Source organism: Lathyrus oleraceus, chromosome 4, assembly GCF_024323335.1.
Source record: "Lathyrus oleraceus cultivar Zhongwan6 chromosome 4, CAAS_Psat_ZW6_1.0, whole genome shotgun sequence".
In the NCBI taxonomy this organism is placed as follows: Eukaryota; Viridiplantae; Streptophyta; class Magnoliopsida; order Fabales; family Fabaceae; genus Lathyrus; species Lathyrus oleraceus.
In genome coordinates, this window is record NC_066582.1 from 452,715,355 (window position 1) to 452,734,696 (window position 19,342).

Consider the following 19,342-nt stretch of genomic DNA (forward strand, 5'->3'; position numbering starts at 1 on the left):
TCATCTCCGACAAAGAACCAATAGAATGCAATTTCAATTCAGTCGTAATAACATATTTAAAACCATTTAGAAAAATACATTTCAAATATTTAGGTTCGACACTTCAGAGTGGTCATGCATATAATTCAAATTCAGCCCATAATTTTTCAACAATACCAGTTTGTTTGAGACTCATTAAGAGCTAGTTGGTGTTACTCACCATTGTTGGTAGAAATCTGCTTCAGAAGCGCAACCTTAAAGTTCGTCCAAGTAGGATTTAGATCAGAGAACTCCTAACACTGATACCATGAAAATGCCTTTCCTTCCATGGCAACCTGCATTTTCTTCTTCTTCCAGAACACCTTTCAACTCAAAACATCGCTCAACTTGATTGACTCATCCATACACATCATCATTGTCAAGACACATGGATGGATAGTTTCCTCCACCTTTCTTCTGGAAAACGATTATCATATGGGTTTAAAACGTAAAGCCTTACTGGTTATTCTACGAAGTGGAACCATTATGGTTGGGGGTCACAATTGTAAGGCAACAAACAGTTTCTTCCAATTCATGAGTACGCTTTTGGGAAATCGATTTCTCGGCTTCCACGCTCTGTTGCAATTCTGAAAAATATGTACGAGATGTAATTAAATCACTATAGGCCTTCTCGAGAAATCCCACTATTGCATCCATATTTAATCTTGCAAGTACCATGCACTAGATCAATGTTACTAACACCAATGATATCATCTAACAACAACAGTAGTTAATGTATGCAAGAGCAATTATAATATAAATGTCTTTATGCAATAGAAATTGTTGCAACACAACAATATTATATAACTGCCAAATAAAAATAAATAACCGACACAATGACGACCAACCTCTATGAATTATAGAGCATAGTCTCTCACTTGACCAAACCACGATTAACAATAATCCAATGACTAATAATTGTCATCCTTATGCTATTTAAAACATACTAAATAACATAAATTGGGGCTAATTACTTGGACTTTTTGGCTTCATGCCCAGTATAAGCAAATTTGATATAAGGCATACTAACATATAGACACTAGGCTAGTTGACTAAAAACAATATACATTTTTTGGATTCTAGAATCAAGACATCTAAATTTTTAAATTTTACATGTTTGAATTCTAAAATCTTAAAGTGTTAGCTACTTCTATTATTTAAAAAAAAATTACAATATTAAGATTCTAAAATTTAAATATAAAAAGTGGTTGCGGCTAGGATCAGGGCTCTAATAAATTCTTCACTAGTGAACTATCATGAAAAATAACTACTAGACATTAGGTTATGTAAACTTGTGAGATATTGGATCAAACTCTAGTATGGTCGAAGGGTAACTTCTTGGTTCGACAATCCGACAAGATCATTAGCATATCGTCAAAGTTTGTTCACATGTTGTATTCGAAGTATGCTAGGATTGCTAACATGTCGAATTTGGCCCATTTGTTATGCTCAATTGTTTAAGTTAGTTTGTTCTTTAGATTAGCTTGTGTAATGGGTCTGTATGTAAAAGCCCATTAGTTTAGTGTGTTAGTTTTCTTATAAATAACATACTAGTCTCTCATCATTTCATAATGCAAATCCTAATTATGGTGAGAGAGGTTATTTCCTATTTTGTAACACTTGTAATCTTGTTTCAAAGAGAAAATAAAGAATAACAGTTTATAACCAACTTGTTATGTTCTTTTTGCTTCCCTTTTTTCTACCCTTGTGGGTTTCTTGCCGATCAATAAACCAATTATACTTTGTTATTCCAATATCGTTTTCACAAAACATTTATGCGGTGAGCATGGAGAAGATGTCGTCAACAAAGTATGAGATTGAAAAGTTCACCTGAGTGAATGATTTTGATCTGTGGCACTTGAAGATGAGAGCCATACTGGTTTAGTAGGGTTGTTTAGAAGTGTTGAAGGGAGCCAAAGCCATGGACATTGCGTTAACGGACAAAGAAAAAATTACTATGGTAGATAAAGCCCACAATGCCATCTTATTGAGCCTTAGTGATACGGTTCTTCAATAGGTTTGAAGGAGACGACGACATCGAGGTTATGTGTGAAACTCGAAAGTTTGTACATGACCAAATTGTTAGTCAATCGCCTCTACCTGAAGCAAGCTCTGTATTCATTCAAGACGAGTGAAGACAAAGTTCTGGCTGAGCAATTGGATATATTCAATAAGTTGATTCTTGATCTTGAAAATATCGATGTCAAGATCGAGGATGAAGATCAAACACTGATATTGTTGTGTTTTGCCCATATCACATGCTCACTTCAAAGAAACTCTCTTGTATGGAAGAGAGTCTCTGACCTTTGAAGAAGTTCAATCAACCTTATATTCTAAGGATTTGAACGAACGAAATAAGCACAAGCCATCTTCTACTGGTGAAGGCCTATCTGTTAAGGCAAAATTCACAAAGAGATATGACAAGTTCGACAAGAAGAAGGGTAAAAGTCAGTATAAGTCTTATATTGGTGATGCATTTGGTATTCAATGTTATCACTGTAAGAAGGAGGGTCATACAGGAAAAGTGTGCCCTAAACGCCTGAAAGATCATGGAGGCAAGGATAATTGAAACATGACCGTTGTTCAAGATGATTTCGACTCATCTGATGTTCTTGTGGTTTCAAGTGATGACTAAAGTAAATAATGGATTATGGATTCAGGTTGGACTCGACACATGACTCCAAACAAGGACTTGTTTGAGGAACTATGTGATCAAGATGGTAGATCTGTATTGCTTGGAAACAATAAAGATTGCTAAATTGAAGGTGTTGGATCTGTGAGATTCAAGCTTCATGATGAGTCAATAAGGTTGTTAGCCGAAGTCAGATATGTACCTGATTCGAAGAGAAATTTGATTTCTCTTGGTGAATTCGACAAGAAATGATATGTTTTCCAAGGAGAGAAAAGTATTCTAAAAGTCATGAAAGGGTCGAAGGAAGTCTTAAGAGGCGTGGAAAAACAAGGCTTGTATACCCTTGAGGCTGAAGTTATCAGTGGTTCTGTAGATCTTGCATCCACAAAACCTTTGTTGAAGACAGGAATTTGGCACACGAGATTGAGACATGTCAGTGAAAGAGGCCTGGTCGAATTGGGGAAACAAAATCTACTTGGCAAAGACAAAGTCGAAAAGCTAAAGTTTTGTGAACCACGTGTACTTGGAAAATCTTGTAGAGTGAAGTTCAATAAAGGAAAATAAAGAACACACAGATCCCTTTATTACATCCATGTTGATCTTTGGGGGCCTGTAAGGTGTCCATCACATTCATGAGCAATGTATTCTCTATCCATAATTGATGATTATTCTAGAAAGTTATGGGTATTCATCTAGAAGACTAAGGATGAAACTTTTGAGAACTTCAAAAGTTGGAAGACTCTGGTCGAAAATCAGACTGACTTAAAGGTTAAGAGGTTGAGAATCGACAATGGCCTTGAATTTTGCAATGAGGCGTTCAACATCTTTTGTGAAGCCTCTGGTATTGTAAGACACATAACTACTGTAGGTATTCCCTAACAAAATGGTTTGGATGAAAAGTTTAATTGAATCATTTTGGAAAAAGTTGGATGCATGTTGATTAGTGTCGGGTTAAAGAAGGTGTTTTGGGAAAATGTTGTTTCGACATTAACATATCTGATAAACAGACGTCCTTCATCTGCATTAGATATGAAAAAACCTGAAGAAGTTTGGTCGGGACACCCACCAAATATCGACAAACTTAAAGTATTTGGCTGCATAGCCTATGCTCATATTAGGCAAGATAGGGTTAAAACTAGAGCTATGATATGTATGTTCATTGGATACCCAAAAGGAGTCAAAGCTTATAGGCTATGATGCCTAAAGCCAGGTCACATGAGGTGTATCACCAATCGAGATGTAGTTTTCAATGAAGTTGGGATGACTTTCAAGAAAACTAATGACATTAGTCGAAGTGCACAGATATTTGAATAAGAGCTGGAACATGAAGAAATTCCTGTATAGATGAAGCATGTCGATGCTTAATTGCGTATCCCAGATCAAGTCGAAGAAGAAGCACAAGATGCTGAAGATACTGAGGGAGTTGAGGAAACTGTCGATGACTACCTGTTGGCAAGAGATAGGCCGAGAAGAGTAATCAAGCCACCTCAAAGACTTGGGTATACATATCTCATAACTTATGCCTTAATATTTGTAAGTGAGGTTCTAGATGAAGAAACTAAAGACTATAAGGAAGTTATGAGGAGTCGAAATAAGATTGAATGATCGAAGACCATGGATGATGAGATGAAGTTTCTTCATGATAACCACACTTGGGAACTGACTAAGAAACCTGATGGAGCCAGGTTAGTAAGTTGTAAATGGATTTTCAAAGTTAAGGAAGGAATCAAAGAAGTGACATCGAAGAGATACAAGGCAAGATTGGTTGCAAGGGGTTTTACTCAGAAAGAAGGTGTCGACTTTAATGATGTATTCTCTCCCGTTGTGAAGCACATGTCCATTTGAATGTTACTTGTCGTGGTGGTGTAGCTCGACCTAGAACTAGAACAAATGGATGTGAAGGCTGCTTTCTTGTATGGAGATCTAGATGAAACAATCATGATGAGGCAACCTGAAGGGTATACAGAAAAGTGAAAGGAATAATATGTGTGAAAGCTGAATAGATCTTTATATGGAGTGAAACATTCTCCTCAACAGTGGAATATGAGATTCAACAAATTCATGGCACACATAGGTTTCATTAGAAGTCAATTCAACCCGTGTGTTTACTTTAGATTTCGACTTGGAAATTCATTTGTTATTTTGTTGCTTTATGTGGATGACATTCTTCTCCTAGCAAGCAACAATGTCGATGATGTAATAAAGGTGAAGGCTGAACTCAATAAGGAGTTCGATATGAAGGATCTGGGAGCTCCATCCAGGATTCTTGGGATTGACATCCGAAGAGACATAAAGCAACCAAATTATGCTTATCTCAAGAGACATACCTACGAAAGATTCTCGATAAATTTGGAATGTCAACTTCAAAGCTTATTGTGAGTCCGACAAACCCTCAATTCAAGCTGAGTACAAATTAATGTCCCAATACTGAGGTCGAAAGAGCTTATATGAATAACATCTCATTTGCTGACATAATAAGTTATTGGATGTATGATGTGATTTATACTAGACCCGTCATAACATATGTAATAAGTCTTGTAAGCAGGTACATGGCGAATCCTGGAAAGGCTCACTAGCAAGCATTGAAGTGGATTCTAAGGTACATAAATGGGTTTATGAACAGAGTCCTGATTTATGGTGGAGCATATGGTGAAAATAGTAAAGTAGAAATCGAAAGGTATGTTGACTATGATTATACAAGTTATATGGATTCCAAAAAATTTATTCCTGGATATGTGTTCACTATGTTTGGCACATCAATCAGTTGGAAAATAACACTCAAGAAGGTTGTTGCCTTATCAACCACTGAAGCAGAATATATCGCCCTTAGTGAAGTTGTGAAAGAAGCATTACAACTTGAAAGTTTTACTAAGGAACTGAAACTTCAAGATCGAATTATCACTCTTAAATGTGATAATCAAAGTGTTAGATGACCACCATTAATGATGCAAAGAATGTTTATAAGAAAAGTATTGTATAACATGAAACTATAAAAGAAGTGTCTCTCTAATGCCCGAGAAAAGATTACCATGAGTGATGACTATGAATGATGTATCAAATTCAATAATATATATGCATCTTAAGGTATGATATAACATTTCAATCTAATTTTTTATACTCATGTTCATTGCAAACCAACTTATAGTTGGTTCACTTTAGACATCATGTAAAAAAATACTCCAAAATTGAGAGACAATAGAAAAAATCATTTATATATTTCAAGGAAATGATATAATTAATAATTATATTATTAGTGTAGAATATTCACCTATTTATTCCTTTCTATAGGAGAATTTGTCTAATTATCTATAATTCTCTGACAACATTTATTCCCTCCTCCATAAAGCTTGAATCTATATTTTATTTAAAGATTTTTGAGTTTAATTTTCTTGAAATCAAAGTTATATTGGTTATGAAGTTAAACTAATGATTAAAATAATTACTTTTTATCTATTCTTTTTCTTGTTGATTTCTCTATGATGCTTCATATTTTCCTTCTCCATCTATCCATCTCTCGAGATTCTACTATTATTATCTTATCACATTCTCATCTACCCTAAGTTTATACTAATAATTTTATTGATTAAAAAAAATGAAAAGTTCTAAATACAAAAACCCTCTTAAATGCAAACAACATTAACGAAAAAACAACACTCTTCTCTCAAACGCCGAACCCCATTTGTTCAATCCCTAATATTCATTTTCCACATAACCACACCCTCCTTTTGAAGAACCCTTTTCTCTCAATCTCCATACCAAGTTTCGTTTTTGATCGGAACCCAACTTTCCTCGTCCTTTCTATTGAATGCCCATAATCTCTTTTACGCATTTATCTATCTCCTCACTTCGTTTTTGATTTTCCCCTTTCACTCTCCAACTGTGTTGGGATTCAACCTTTTTCGTTAGGGTTTTAAGCAACTTTATTTTTATTTTCTTTTCTTGTTTTCATTCATTGGGATTTTTGTTCCAAAGTCTGATTTTTATATTTTGGGATTCGTTTTTGGTAGTTGCTGGAGGTTCTGAAATTGTTGTGTTCTAGGTTTTTATTGTTGTTGTTGATTTTAGTTTTAGATATAACCTAGAATTGGTTAAGTTGAATAATAATTTGTATTCTGATTTTTGTTGTTGTATTGTATGCGCTGTAATTGTTTTCCCCTTCAAGAGTTTGAGGGGAAGTTCCACTGTTGCAAGCTTTTTGTGTGATGTTTTAGTTGATTTCAATTTCAACATTGGTTATTGGGGTTTGTTATATCAAGAAGAAGTTGTGGTGGTTTATTGGATTGGGTAGGGTTGAAAGGTAAAGGCTTTTGCATGGGAGAACAAGAAGAGTGGGCACAGCCACAAAGTGGGCTACTGCCAAATGGTTTGCTACCAAATGAAGCTGCTTCTGTGATACAGGTGCTTGACTCGGAGCGGTGGTCGAAGGCTGAACAAAGAACTGCAGAGCTAATTGCTTGCATTCAGCCTAATTCGCCCTCTGAGCAACGCAGAAATGCGGTTGCTGAGTATGTCCAAAAGCTGATCACAAAGTGCTTTCCTTGCCAGGTGAGTGTTATGTGGTGTTGGTGGTTGTGGATTATTTCTTGCTTGAGAACTTTTGATTAATTAGGTCTAGTTGTGCATTATGTTAGCTTTTAAGTTATAACTGTGCTACGATACTGCAGTTATTGATGTTTGTTGTTGAGTGTTCCAATTTGGTTTTGATAGTGAAGTAATTCTTCTGCACACGCCATTTTGATTCATCGATTGTTGATGTTGTTTTTCATTTCTAATTAGACATTATTGTGTGAATGAACTTTTTTTTTCAGTTACAGGTGTTCACCTTTGGGTCTGTTCCCCTAAAAACTTATTTGCCTGATGGAGATATTGACTTAACAGCATTCTGTAAGAATCAAACTTTGAAGGATAGTTGGGCACATCAGGTTCGTGACATGCTGCAGAATGAGGAGAAGAATGAGAATGCAGATTTTCATGTCAAGGAAGTTCAGTACATCCAAGCGGAAGTATGTTTTTTAATAAGACAATATACTTATAATTGTTGAACTATGTCTCTGTTCTTATAGTGTTGACTAATCAATGAATTCATTATATTAGTTACTTTCTCACAGTGCCGTCTCTACCGGGCTTAAGTTTGGAATCTTCTCGAGTTTATTCTAGGCATTGTCACATTCAGTGAGAATGAAAGTTTCATATAGTGAAGGGGAGGGTAGTGCAGAGGAGGGATTTTAATGGATGGAAGGGAGGGGGAGCGTAAATAACCCTCTCTTTCTTTGGTTTGCAAGGAGAGGTGGGAAAGCAAAATTAGTTTACTAATTACTATTGCTATACCTCTGATGGTAAATATTTTAAAATAAGTAACATTAATTTTACCAATTTTCTCTTCCCTCCTAATCCTCCAACGTCGGAGGGGAACCAAAGAGGAAAATGTTATAAAAAATCCACCTCTCCCATTCATCACAAAAAAGAAAACATAATAGTATGCTAAGGAGTAGAATTGGTGGGTTATCTTTAGCTAAATCACTCATGGAGTACATGATGAATTTATTGTTTTGCTTCCTTTCATTATGTTGGTTTGAGTGTGCACAAGCACATGCTTCCTTTCATTATGTTGGTTTGAGTGTGCACAAGCACATGCTTCCTTTCATCACTAGAGCACTGCTTTATTTGAGGATGAAAAGGACTACATTTAGGCGGTTGTTCGGGACTGTTGTTTGTTACAAAAGCTTAAGGTCATGGAACAATAGTCCCAGTTTTTTATATTAAAAATTGATAGATTATGCATATGAAGTGTTACTGTGGTATCCATAAATACAAGGTTTAATTATGTCTCTTGTGAATAGTTCATTTATTTTTAATATGGGGAGAGGATATTAATTACATTTTTTGTCGTATTACTTTTTAAGGTAATATTCCAGATTGTTCTAGAAGCTTGAGGATAGTGTACCTGATAGTGAAGCATTAACGCAATTTTAGGTTGTAGTGCTGCGGTGAAAGATCTAATACTAGTTAAAACAATTGCTAGCTTGAAAAACGCATTTTCTGCAATTAATTGTGGATTTCATTTAATTTTTTCGAAGTTAATTGTTAAATATGACTGCATTTAAAATACATATTCTCGGTGTTGACGACTTGACGTACTAGCTACTTGTTTCTGCAGTTATAATTCTTGCTAATTCACCTGTATAATTAATATTTTATATTTCTTCCATTCATATTTGCAGGTGAAGATTATAAAATGTCTTGTCGAGAATATCGTAGTAGACATTTCATTTAACCAGCTTGGAGGGTTGTGCACCCTTTGTTTTCTTGAGGAGGTAATTTGGTGTAATCCTGAAGCCCACCTCTATATCATTTTCTTTGAAGTATGATCATGATACTATTTTTTTACATCAATTTACAAGAATTTGAATTTGCTGCTGTAGGTTGATAGTCTGATTAATCAAAATCATTTATTCAAGCGTAGCATTATACTGATAAAAGCTTGGTGTTACTATGAGAGCCGAATACTTGGTGCCCACCATGGACTTATCTCTACTTATGCATTAGAAACCTTGGTTCTTTACATATTTCATGTTTTCAACAATTCCTTTGCTGGACCACTTGAGGTAGAAGACATGACACCACTTCCTTTAGTTTAGTGTTTTTGACTATTGATTCAACATGGAACTGTCTTTGCTTATGTAGGTTTTGTATCGATTCTTGGAATTCTTTAGTAAGTTTGACTGGGATAATTTCTGCGTAAGTCTATGGGGTCCGGTACCAATTATTTCACTACCAGATGTGACAGGTAGTTAGCTACATTGTAATTAAAGATTCCTGTTCTATATAGATTTAAGTCATGTCATATGTATTGATTGTTTTTCTTCTTTGCTGCTTAACATTTTTCGATTCCTACAGCTGAGCCTCCTCGAAAAGATGCTGGAGAGTTACTGCTCAGTAAATCATTTCTTGATGCCTGTAGCTCAGTTTATGCTGTTTTGCCGGGTGGTCCAGAAAATCAGGGGCAACCCTTTGTTTCTAAGTATTTCAATGTCATTGATCCTTTGCGTGTGAACAATAACCTTGGCCGCAGTGTCAGCAAAGGTATGTTGATCTTAAAAAATTGTCTTATTTTATACATATGCATCGTTGTTTGGTTAATAATTTGATCATAATTCATTTTATATGGACCAGTCCTTGCCTCTGATTTTTTATCGTGGCAATATAACAGTTGTTCAAACTTGAATATGAATTTTGTAAACCTTGAAGAATTGTGATACATGGGCCAATGATTATCATCTTTTTATGTACATTGGATATCTTTTTCTGATATCATGTAATCTCTTGTTTTTCCCCTCAAGAAATTATGCAATGAATGTATAATGAATGTATAATGAATGTATAATTAATAGTACAACTAAGCTTATACTATATTAATGGGTTATTAGTTTCTCTTAACTACTTTTCAGGATATGTATTTTTTTGTGATTAGGCTAATTTTGCATTTTTGATACTTGTGAACCAGGTAATTTCTTCAGGATACGCAGTGCCTTTGCATTTGGGGCTAAAAAGTTGGCTAGATTACTTGATTGTCCAAAAGATGAGTTGTTTCTTGAAGTCAATCAGTTCTTCTTGAACACTTGGGACAGGCATGGAAGTGGGCAAAGACCTGATGTTCCAAGCAATGACCTATGGCGTTTGAGGTTATCTAATCATGACCAATCACTGGGTTCTGAGAATATCCGGAACAATAGTCATAAGATTGATAATACCTCCAATCGCGAGTTTCATGTGGAAAGAGAACAAATTTCACATACTGGTGTATCTCAGCATAGTAATTTATCATCTGAAAACTCGTCGAAAAATAGTGATGTATCTACATTTTCCCATACTCAAAGTCAAAAGAGTCATGTAAACCAAAATAATTCAAGGAACACGGGTCAAGCTCGAAGGGAAACTACTTCTACTCAAGGTGCTTATGTTGATAAAATTCAGAGAAATATGAAAACTGATAATCCAGTTAGTGATCTTCGTGGGAAGTTTCTATTTGCCAGGACACGTTCTAGCCCTGAGCTGACTGACTCTTACGGCGAAGTTTCTTCCCAAGGAAGGCGTGCAAGAACAGATAACATTAAAGGCCAGAATTCCGTTGTAAAATTGGAGAATGGTCGTAGGAAGAATATTGAGCCAGTTGTAGCTGCAAGAGTCGATGACTCATCCGGTAGACACTCATCTCGTCAAGTTGTTGTCAGTGCTGCTGAATCGATCAGTAATCATGATGAACCAAGCTCAGGTGTCCTGGGTGAAGAGTTTGCATCTGTTACCGGAGCAGGTGGAATGCAGATGATGAATCAGGAGGAGCAAGACCTTTTGAATATGATGGCATCTCCCGCCGCTCAAGGTTTCAATGGCCAGACTCATGTTCCAATGAGTTTACCTCCAGGTCACCTACCATTCCCATTTCCACCTTCCATTCTTGCATCAATGGGATATGGTCAACGGAACATGGCTAACATTCCTTTTATCGAGGCTCCTTGGGGTTCAAATATGCAGTTTCCTCAAGGTTTAGTCCCGTCGCCATTGCATTCATATTTCCCTGGATTTGGGTTGACCTCAACTACTCAAGATTTAGCTGAACCTGGCAACGAGAATTTCAGTACCGTTGAAATGAATGTAGCAGAAGCTGATAATGATTACTGGCATGAGCAGGAGAGAAGTTCTGCCAGTGGAGTTGAATCTGATAATGGAAATTTCGAAATGCTTCCAGATGATAAGCAACAATCAACTTCAGGTAGTTATAACTTTGCCACGTCTTCTCGAGCAGGCAGCTCTAGTAGTTCTGCCAGAAATCACCAGAAGTTTACTAGAGAAAATCGAGGGTCAACAAGAGAAGAGCATATTGATAATTTCCACTATCAAGATGGCCGTAGAAATGAGGTTTATTTTGACGATAGAATAGCAAATTCTGAGTTACCAAGTGCACCACCTTCAAGCTCCTTCAGGAGTAAGAGCCCTTCCGAAAGCTCATGGGATGGATCGTCAGCCAAATCCTCAAAGTCGACTAGGGAAAAAAGGGGGAAGAAAAGTACTCCCTCAGTACCCACAACTATTCACGGTAAGGGTAAAAATGTCTCCGAAACTTCATCTAATCGAGCAGACGACGAAAACAGAGAGTGGACTCCTTTGTTAACTATGACATCTGATATGGCGGACAGAAGCACCGAACCCGCAACTGGTTTGTCTTTGCAAGTTCAGAGGCATCAAATATCTGGTTTTGAAACTGCTCAAACAAGTGGATCAGATTCTCAATTACCCATGGCTCCTGTGATTTTAGGTCCTGGTTCTCGCCAAAGAGCTATTGATAATTCTGGAGTTGTTCCATTTGCATTCTACCCTACAGGTCCTCCTGTACCCTTTGTTACAATGCTTCCCTTTTTTAATTTTCCAACAGAGTCTTCTGAGACATCAACAAGCAACTTCAGTGGGGAAGAAAGGACAGAGAACAATGATTCTGTTCTAAATTTTGATTCATCTGAGGTATATGACCACTCTGAAGTGTCAAGCCCTTCAAACTCAATAACAAGGGCGGGTGTAGAGTCATCTGACCACAGGCCTGACATTCTCAATAGTGACTTTGCTAGCCATTGGCAAAATTTGCAATTCGGGCGATTTTGCCAAAGCCCGTTTCAACCTCCTTCAATGATGCATCCTTCGCCTATTATGGTGCCTCCTGTTTATTTGCAGGGTCGATATCCTTGGGATGGTCCTGGGAGACCTCCTTCAGCTAACATGAATCTTGTCTCTCAGGTCGTTAACTATGGGCCACGTCTTGTTCCCGTTCCTCCTCTCCAATCGGTTTCTAGTAGACCTGCAAATGTTTACCAACGTTTTGTAGAAGATATGCCTCGGTACCGAAGTGGTACTGGAACCTACCTACCTAATCCGGTATGATAAATATATATTTATCTTTTATCCCCATGCAGTCTTTTTTCTCATTCCTACATCTTGTGTGTATCCAACTAGATCTATGTTCATTTTTTTAACTTCCTTTCAGAAGGTTTCTGTTCGAGATCGCCATTCAACAAATTCCAGAAGGGGGAACTACAACTATGAAAGAAGTGACCATCACGGTGATAGAGAAGGGAACTGGAATACGAATTCAAAGTTGCGATCAACCGGACGTGGCCATAATCGCAACCAAGGAGAGAAGCCAATCTCAAAATCGGAGCGGTTGGCGACTAGTGAGAGTCGCACTGAGAGGCCATGGAGTGCACACAGACACGACTCATTTATTCCTCACCAGAATGGTCCAGTCCGTGGAAATTCCTCGCAGAACAGTCACACGAATGTAGCGTACGGAATGTACTCTATACCTGGCATGAATCCTAGTGGTGTATCATCCAATGGACCAACAATGCCATCTGTTGTTATGTTGTATCCTTATGATCATAATGCTGGCTACAGTTCGCCGGCCGAGCAGCTAGAGTTTGGGTCATTGGGACCAATGGGTTTCTCGGGCACCAATGAACTGTCGCAGCCGAACGAGGGAAGTCGCTCTGGTGGTGGAATACTTGAAGAGCAAAGGTTTCATGGTGGCCCTGCTCAACGTTCTTCACCAGATCAACCCTCTTCACCCCATGTCTCAAGGTAGTTTTTTTTCTCTCTCCTTTCAACTGTTCCCTGATTTGGGTATATAATTCAAAGGTTTTTTCAACAGGGGTCCTGATTCTAATGTGAGATAAGTGGCAAGGAGGATTAACTGTTGAAAGAGATGATGATGAGGATGTGTACCTCCTCCCTTTATCATATAATTGAAAGTAGACACTCACTGGCTTAGTAGGTTCAGAATTTAGAGATTTTACCATGTTACAGATTTGTGAGGTTAAGTTTTACAGTACTAGGTACTTGAATATTTTTGTTGATCAACTTTTTAACATTGTTACACAGCTTATCAATGAAATTGTCATAAAATAACGTTAGATGTAATTTGCGTTTGTCTTTTCATTTCCATGCATTATTTATTAATTAAGGATTTGGATTCAACCCATTTACACAAATGAATTGATCTGAGATCTGTCTGCTTGCATTTATCAATTCATCTTTAAATAATCTTCTATATATTTGATTTGAGATCCAACTGTGTCAAGATTATATATATATAGTCATTGAAGTAATCTGGCCTCACTCCAAAGATGGCTTCAGGACGGATGAGATGATGTTAAATATCATAGCTCAAAATTTGAGTTGCTAAATGCAACTGAGCATGTTCATGAATTCAGTTTTTTTGTGAAATTTTGAACTAAAATTGTTGCATATTTTTTATTAAAATGATGAGAGTCTAATATTATATTAAGTCAAGAGAATTTCTTAAAGTATTTTCTATCTGTATTACTCAAGAATGGTAATTTTGAGATGCGTCCTATATGTTGGGTAATTTTTATTCTGGATAGGGGTGAACAAAAATACAGGACATGTCCGAGATCCGTAATGTCCAATCTGAATTTTATTGAAACGGTCGGGTACAAATGGGTGTTGGGTGAAAAGATTGAAAATATCGAATTTCAATGGATTGTTCCGGTCGGATTTCGATCGAATCTGTTAGTATTCTCATCTCAATAGTGTGGTAGGTAGGGATGTAACGGGGCAGGGAATGTGCGGAGGATGTTTTTCCACTCCCCGTCCCGTCCCTCAATATTTTCCCATCCTCATTCTCCGTCACGGGGAAATATTATTCCCCATCCTCACGGAGAATCAGAGATCCGCGGAGATTGAGTCTTAAAAAACTTTATATATTTTTTGATCAAAGAGTAATTACCATAACACAACTATCTGTTAGTAGTTGAAGTATAATGAAGTCGAAGAGTAATTACCATAACACAATAAACAAAGGAGTGTGGTTGTTGTGATGATGAGAACAAAGGAAATGAGGAATGGAGGAGGCAAAGAAATTGAGAAAAGAAGAATAAGAAACTGTGTGTATACTCTGTATCTAATAGATGCACTTTTATAAAATTGAGTACTTGGATAGTGAAACTATGCATTATACAATAAAATAAAAAAATAAAATGATCCATTGCTAACTCTTCATTTTTAATATATTAATTATTGTTTTAATAAAAAAAAGTAAAATTATATAATTATATATTATATATAAAATCTAAATAATATAGTCGGAGTCAGGAAAACCGCGGGGTGGATGATACTTTCCCAGTCCCTGTCCCGAAATGTTATCGGGGGGACTTTTTCCTCAACCCCATCCCCACGAAAAAAATTCACTAAATTCGAAATTCCACACAGATAATCTCCACAGAAATCCTCATTAAGAGATGCAAATTAACATTCCTAGTGATAGGTATAGATGGACTAATAATTATAGTTGTTCTTTCCTATGTGTAGCGGAGTTTTCGTTACCTTTAGGTTTATTGACTAAACCAAAAGTATACTTACAATTCGAGTCGCCACCGCACTTTTATTTGTCCAAAGGAAAGGTTAAAAAGCGAACAAAAGCCAAGTAAGAAGTTTTATCAAATCAAAAACTAATAAAAATGTCAGAGATCTAGGTAAGAGGGTTGGTTATGAAATGAGAAGGTTTTACGCATCCAAAACATCCTTAGTACTCTAAGGGAAGCCTTTTTGCAAATATGTGTTGTAGGTTGGTATTTATGAAAAGATGTGCAAAAGATTGGAGGGATGAGAAAAGAATAGATTATATTTATAAATTTTGTTGTTTGAATGGATGAACCCATTGCCTACGTACCATCACAAAGGTAGGATCAAAATCTCGTAGTTCGGGGTAAAAATCTCAAAGATTGGTGAATTGATTTGATCAAAAGTCTTAAGGTCTTTTGTTATCAAAGAGAGAAAACTCAACCTAAACCAACAATCCACCATGTGAGGAAGGCTTCAACATACTAGTGAGGGGTTAACCCTATAATAAGTATGGAAGACTTATAATCCAATCACTAAGGATAAGGTGAGATTTACATCAACCACTATGATAACTCAAACCTATGACTAATACCTATGAAAAGGTTTAACAAAGGTGGCCATTGGAACCACAAAGATAATTTGAAATGAGTTATACTTACAAGTTAGAGGTATTTACAAAATGAAGTCAAGGTTGGATTAAGATTCATTCACAAATGAGTATTGATGAAAATGGTTTTGAAAAGTCAAAGGCATAAGGCCTAGGTTTCTAATTTGAAACAAAGTCAAAGTTTTGAAAATGATTTTTGGCTTGGGTTAGAGTGAGGAGAAGAAGAGAAAAGCTAGTCCTAAAGCAGTGCAAAGATAAGAGGGAGAAGATAAAACCCTCGGAGTTCCTTTTCTTGAGATCATAAAGATGATTCAAGATGCTAATTTCCTTTGGACTTAACACACAATCAAGCAATCAAACAATTTAGATTCAAGCTCCTAGGATCTCCATTTGGCCTGTCTATCTTAACTTGGATATTCATGACAATGGTCCTCTTACACAATCTCAAGATGGAATCCCTATCACACAAGAGCAAACATCAAAAAGTTCACAACACAATAAGAGGAACGAACAAAGAATAAGTTTAGATGAGAAGTCCTTTAAAGTCAACTTGGAAATTTAGCATTCTAAAGGCATAAGGCCTAGTTGCTCTTCAACGAGTTTAGCGTTCTAAAGGCATGATGCCTAGTTGCTCTTGAACTCCTTTAAGCATAAGTATGTCCTAATTCTAAGTCCTTTCTCCTTTTTGCATTGGGTTCACACAAAACAAAGACGAAACAACCACAAGACAACAATATGTTTATATACAATAATGAGCTCAAATGAGCAAAAGAAAAATGGCATAAACATAAAATATGTGCTCAAGTGAGCAAAATGAAAAGCAATATGAATAAATGAGCAAGAAATAAATTGCATTAAAGTAAATGGCAAGAAATTAAATGCTCAAATTAAAGTTAGTAACTAGTGAAGTTATGTTAGTTTGTCATAAGACAATGTAGCTCTATGTTAAGCAATCGTAAGTGGACTAATGTAGTAGTCACACCTATCTGAGGCCGGTCAATAAAACTATAGGCAAATAAACACAAGTTAGAGATCATGACTATTAAGTCAATCTCCACAAACTTGCCATGCCAAAATAAAAGGGGAAGGACCTTGTATGAACTTTAGGTTTTTTGCTTGACCAAGAAGTAACCTATCTTGGACACAAAGCAACTCACTTGATCTTGGATCAAGTTGAGTTTGGTTTGGATCAAAGAAGGTTAAGCCTCTCATTTTTCAAGACCAACCATAAGACATTAACTCATTTGCCAAATGATGAAAAGAAAGGGATGAAGATGAAATGGATGGAAAAAGAATTCAAGTATCAAACTCAATTGATTAAAATGTGAACCAAGTCATCATCAATCAATGTCAAACAGAAGAGAAATGAAGGTCACAAGTCAACAAGTCAAACATATTTTTTTGGTATTTTTTGAATTAAAAATAAATGCAAAATAAAATAAACAAAATATGGTCAAACCTCAAATTTAATTCAAATCAACTTCAACAAGTCCAATTAAATTCTCATAGGTCTAACATGGCCAAACAAACTTTGACAAATTTTTTCAACAATTTTTGAAATCAGAAACTATTTTAAAACAATTAAAAACAACAAAAAATAACACAATATGAATTAAAATCTCAAATTAGACTCAAATCAAATAAGAAATTGATGAGACTATTTTTCATTGATTTATCATGATCCATAGGTGATAGGAAAATATTTTTGGATTTTTCAAACATCAAAAGGTATTTTAAAATGAATTAAAACTATTAAAAATCAAATAATCACAAAAAATATTAAATGAAGTCACAAAAATAATTAAAAATCAAAATATGAAACTAGTTTTTTCAAGATTTTTTTTGGCATTGGTCTCATATTTTTGCGACTTCAAATAAAATATTTGTGAATTTTTGAAAATAAAAGGAATTAACAGAAATTAAAAAAATAGGAATAATAGGAAAATGCGCAACCATCAGATCAATTCATAAAATGACGTGGCAAGGGATCAAATGCTCTGAGGCGCGGATGCATGGTGAACTCAAGTCAAGCGCGCAACACATGGCATTAAAACAAGTAATCACATTGGATGTTCAAGATTATAACGTTTAGACACGATCCAAGGGCTGTACAGCAAACACGTGGGGATGGTGGTGGAAACCACCATCTTCTCCGGCGATTCAACAAGTTCCGGCCACCACGCGCAGGAAAATAAATTGTAATGAAAATAAAAAATGAGGACATCAAAATGAAGCGCAGGTGATGTACATCACCACTATAACCATGGATCATCCTCACTCTTCCTATTTAGAGAGAAATGTGAGATGTAAGATCATGGTGTGTCAACTGGAATGACACGATTTGAACAATTAAGACCACCACTGGCCTGCCTCAAGTGAGAGGACTTCAGAAAACTTCATTAACCAAAGAAAATCACATTGTATTGCAAGATCTAGATCAAGAAAGTTTGAGATTCTACCTATGAAATGAAGCTTCAAATGCCACGAATTCTTTAGGATCTTGATCTGCTTTTACTCTGGAAGTGTGATGGAGATGATAGGTTAAGGAATTGAGCTTTGAAAATCAACTAATGATGTTGAATTTCAAGCTTGAAAGAGAAAGAGAAATCTGAAAATTCCTTTAGTGAGGGTTGGGATTTCAATTCAGCAGCAATTCAGGTCTCCACTTGGTTGAAAAATGAATGGGATTGAGCACTTATTTATAGCTGAAATGTGGCTGAGATCATGTTTCCCTCGTGTGCATGGGATTTGAATTCTCCTTGCATGGGCCTGTACAAGCGCATGTAAGGCCCAATGATGGGTGATACACCATGCTGAGGTCAACTGGAAATGAATTGGATGTGCATAATGAACCACACAAGCTTGCACATCAAGTTATATCATGAAATGTAAAAATGGACATAAAGAGAAAGCTCTTCGAAACTCACACAATGAAAGTCCAAAAAAGTAATGTGAGTAATGGTTGGAAAGCCGCTGAAATAAGGAACAAAAGTCATGTTGGGCAAAAATTAATTTGGCATTTGGAAATTAATGAAAACTGGTTGTGAAAGTTTGGGCACAAAACATGTCTTAGTCACCCTTTGAAAATTTTCACCAAAAGCAAGCCTCTTCTAACCCTTATGTTTCAATGATGCAAGCTTCAAATGGAAAAACGTCCGACACAAAAGTTATACATCTCTCCAAGATGATCAATTTAGACTCAAATTTTGCATCATTTGGATTTTCATGAGAAAGTTATGGGCATTTGAAATTGGGCATTTTTCAAATTCAATGACTTAGGTCCAAAGTGACCTATAATGTTTTGTACTATCATATGTATTTATTTTAGGATTATGAAATTTTGTCCAACATAACATTTTAATTATACATCTTAAGATTTCCAATGCATTTGGTCTCACCTCAAAATTATAAAAATTAAGGAAGTTAGATCCTTGGGAAGTTGACCCAAAATTAGGGTTTCAGTCAAAATGACCTATAATGTTTTGAAATGAATAATGACCTTCCAAGTTTCAAATGGATTTTTTATGAACATGAAAGTTGTTCATATGGTTCTTAAGAACATTTTGTATCTTGGGGTTATCTTCATTTGACAAACACATTAGAAGTTGTATCTCATGGACCCTTAGCTTAGTCAAATGACTTGACTGGTCAACTTTTCAAGGCCAAACTTCCAATCT

The 19,342-nt window shown here is 36.0% G+C and overlaps 1 protein-coding gene across 3 annotated transcripts; it reads left to right on the forward strand.

The window, feature by feature from the left end:
- The first annotated feature begins 6,237 nt into the window (after positions 1 to 6,237).
- Positions 6,238 to 13,615, forward strand: LOC127076068 (uncharacterized). Of its 3 annotated transcripts, none has more exons than XM_051017617.1 (9): positions 6,238 to 7,195; positions 7,459 to 7,653; positions 8,872 to 8,964; positions 9,073 to 9,255; positions 9,335 to 9,437; positions 9,548 to 9,733; positions 10,155 to 12,574; positions 12,687 to 13,276; positions 13,347 to 13,615. In XM_051017617.1, the coding sequence occupies exons 1-9, from the start codon at positions 6,962 to 6,964 to the stop codon at positions 13,369 to 13,371; spliced, it is 4,029 nt and encodes a 1,342-aa protein (XP_050873574.1). In that variant the 5' UTR covers positions 6,238 to 6,961; the 3' UTR covers positions 13,372 to 13,615. The 3 variants fall into 3 exon arrangements, with proteins under 3 accessions (XP_050873574.1, XP_050873575.1, XP_050873573.1); XM_051017618.1 differs by having other exon boundaries at positions 7,465 to 7,653; positions 12,684 to 13,276; XM_051017616.1 differs by having other exon boundaries at positions 6,239 to 7,195; positions 12,684 to 13,276.
- The last annotated feature ends 5,727 nt before the right edge of the window (positions 13,616 to 19,342 follow it).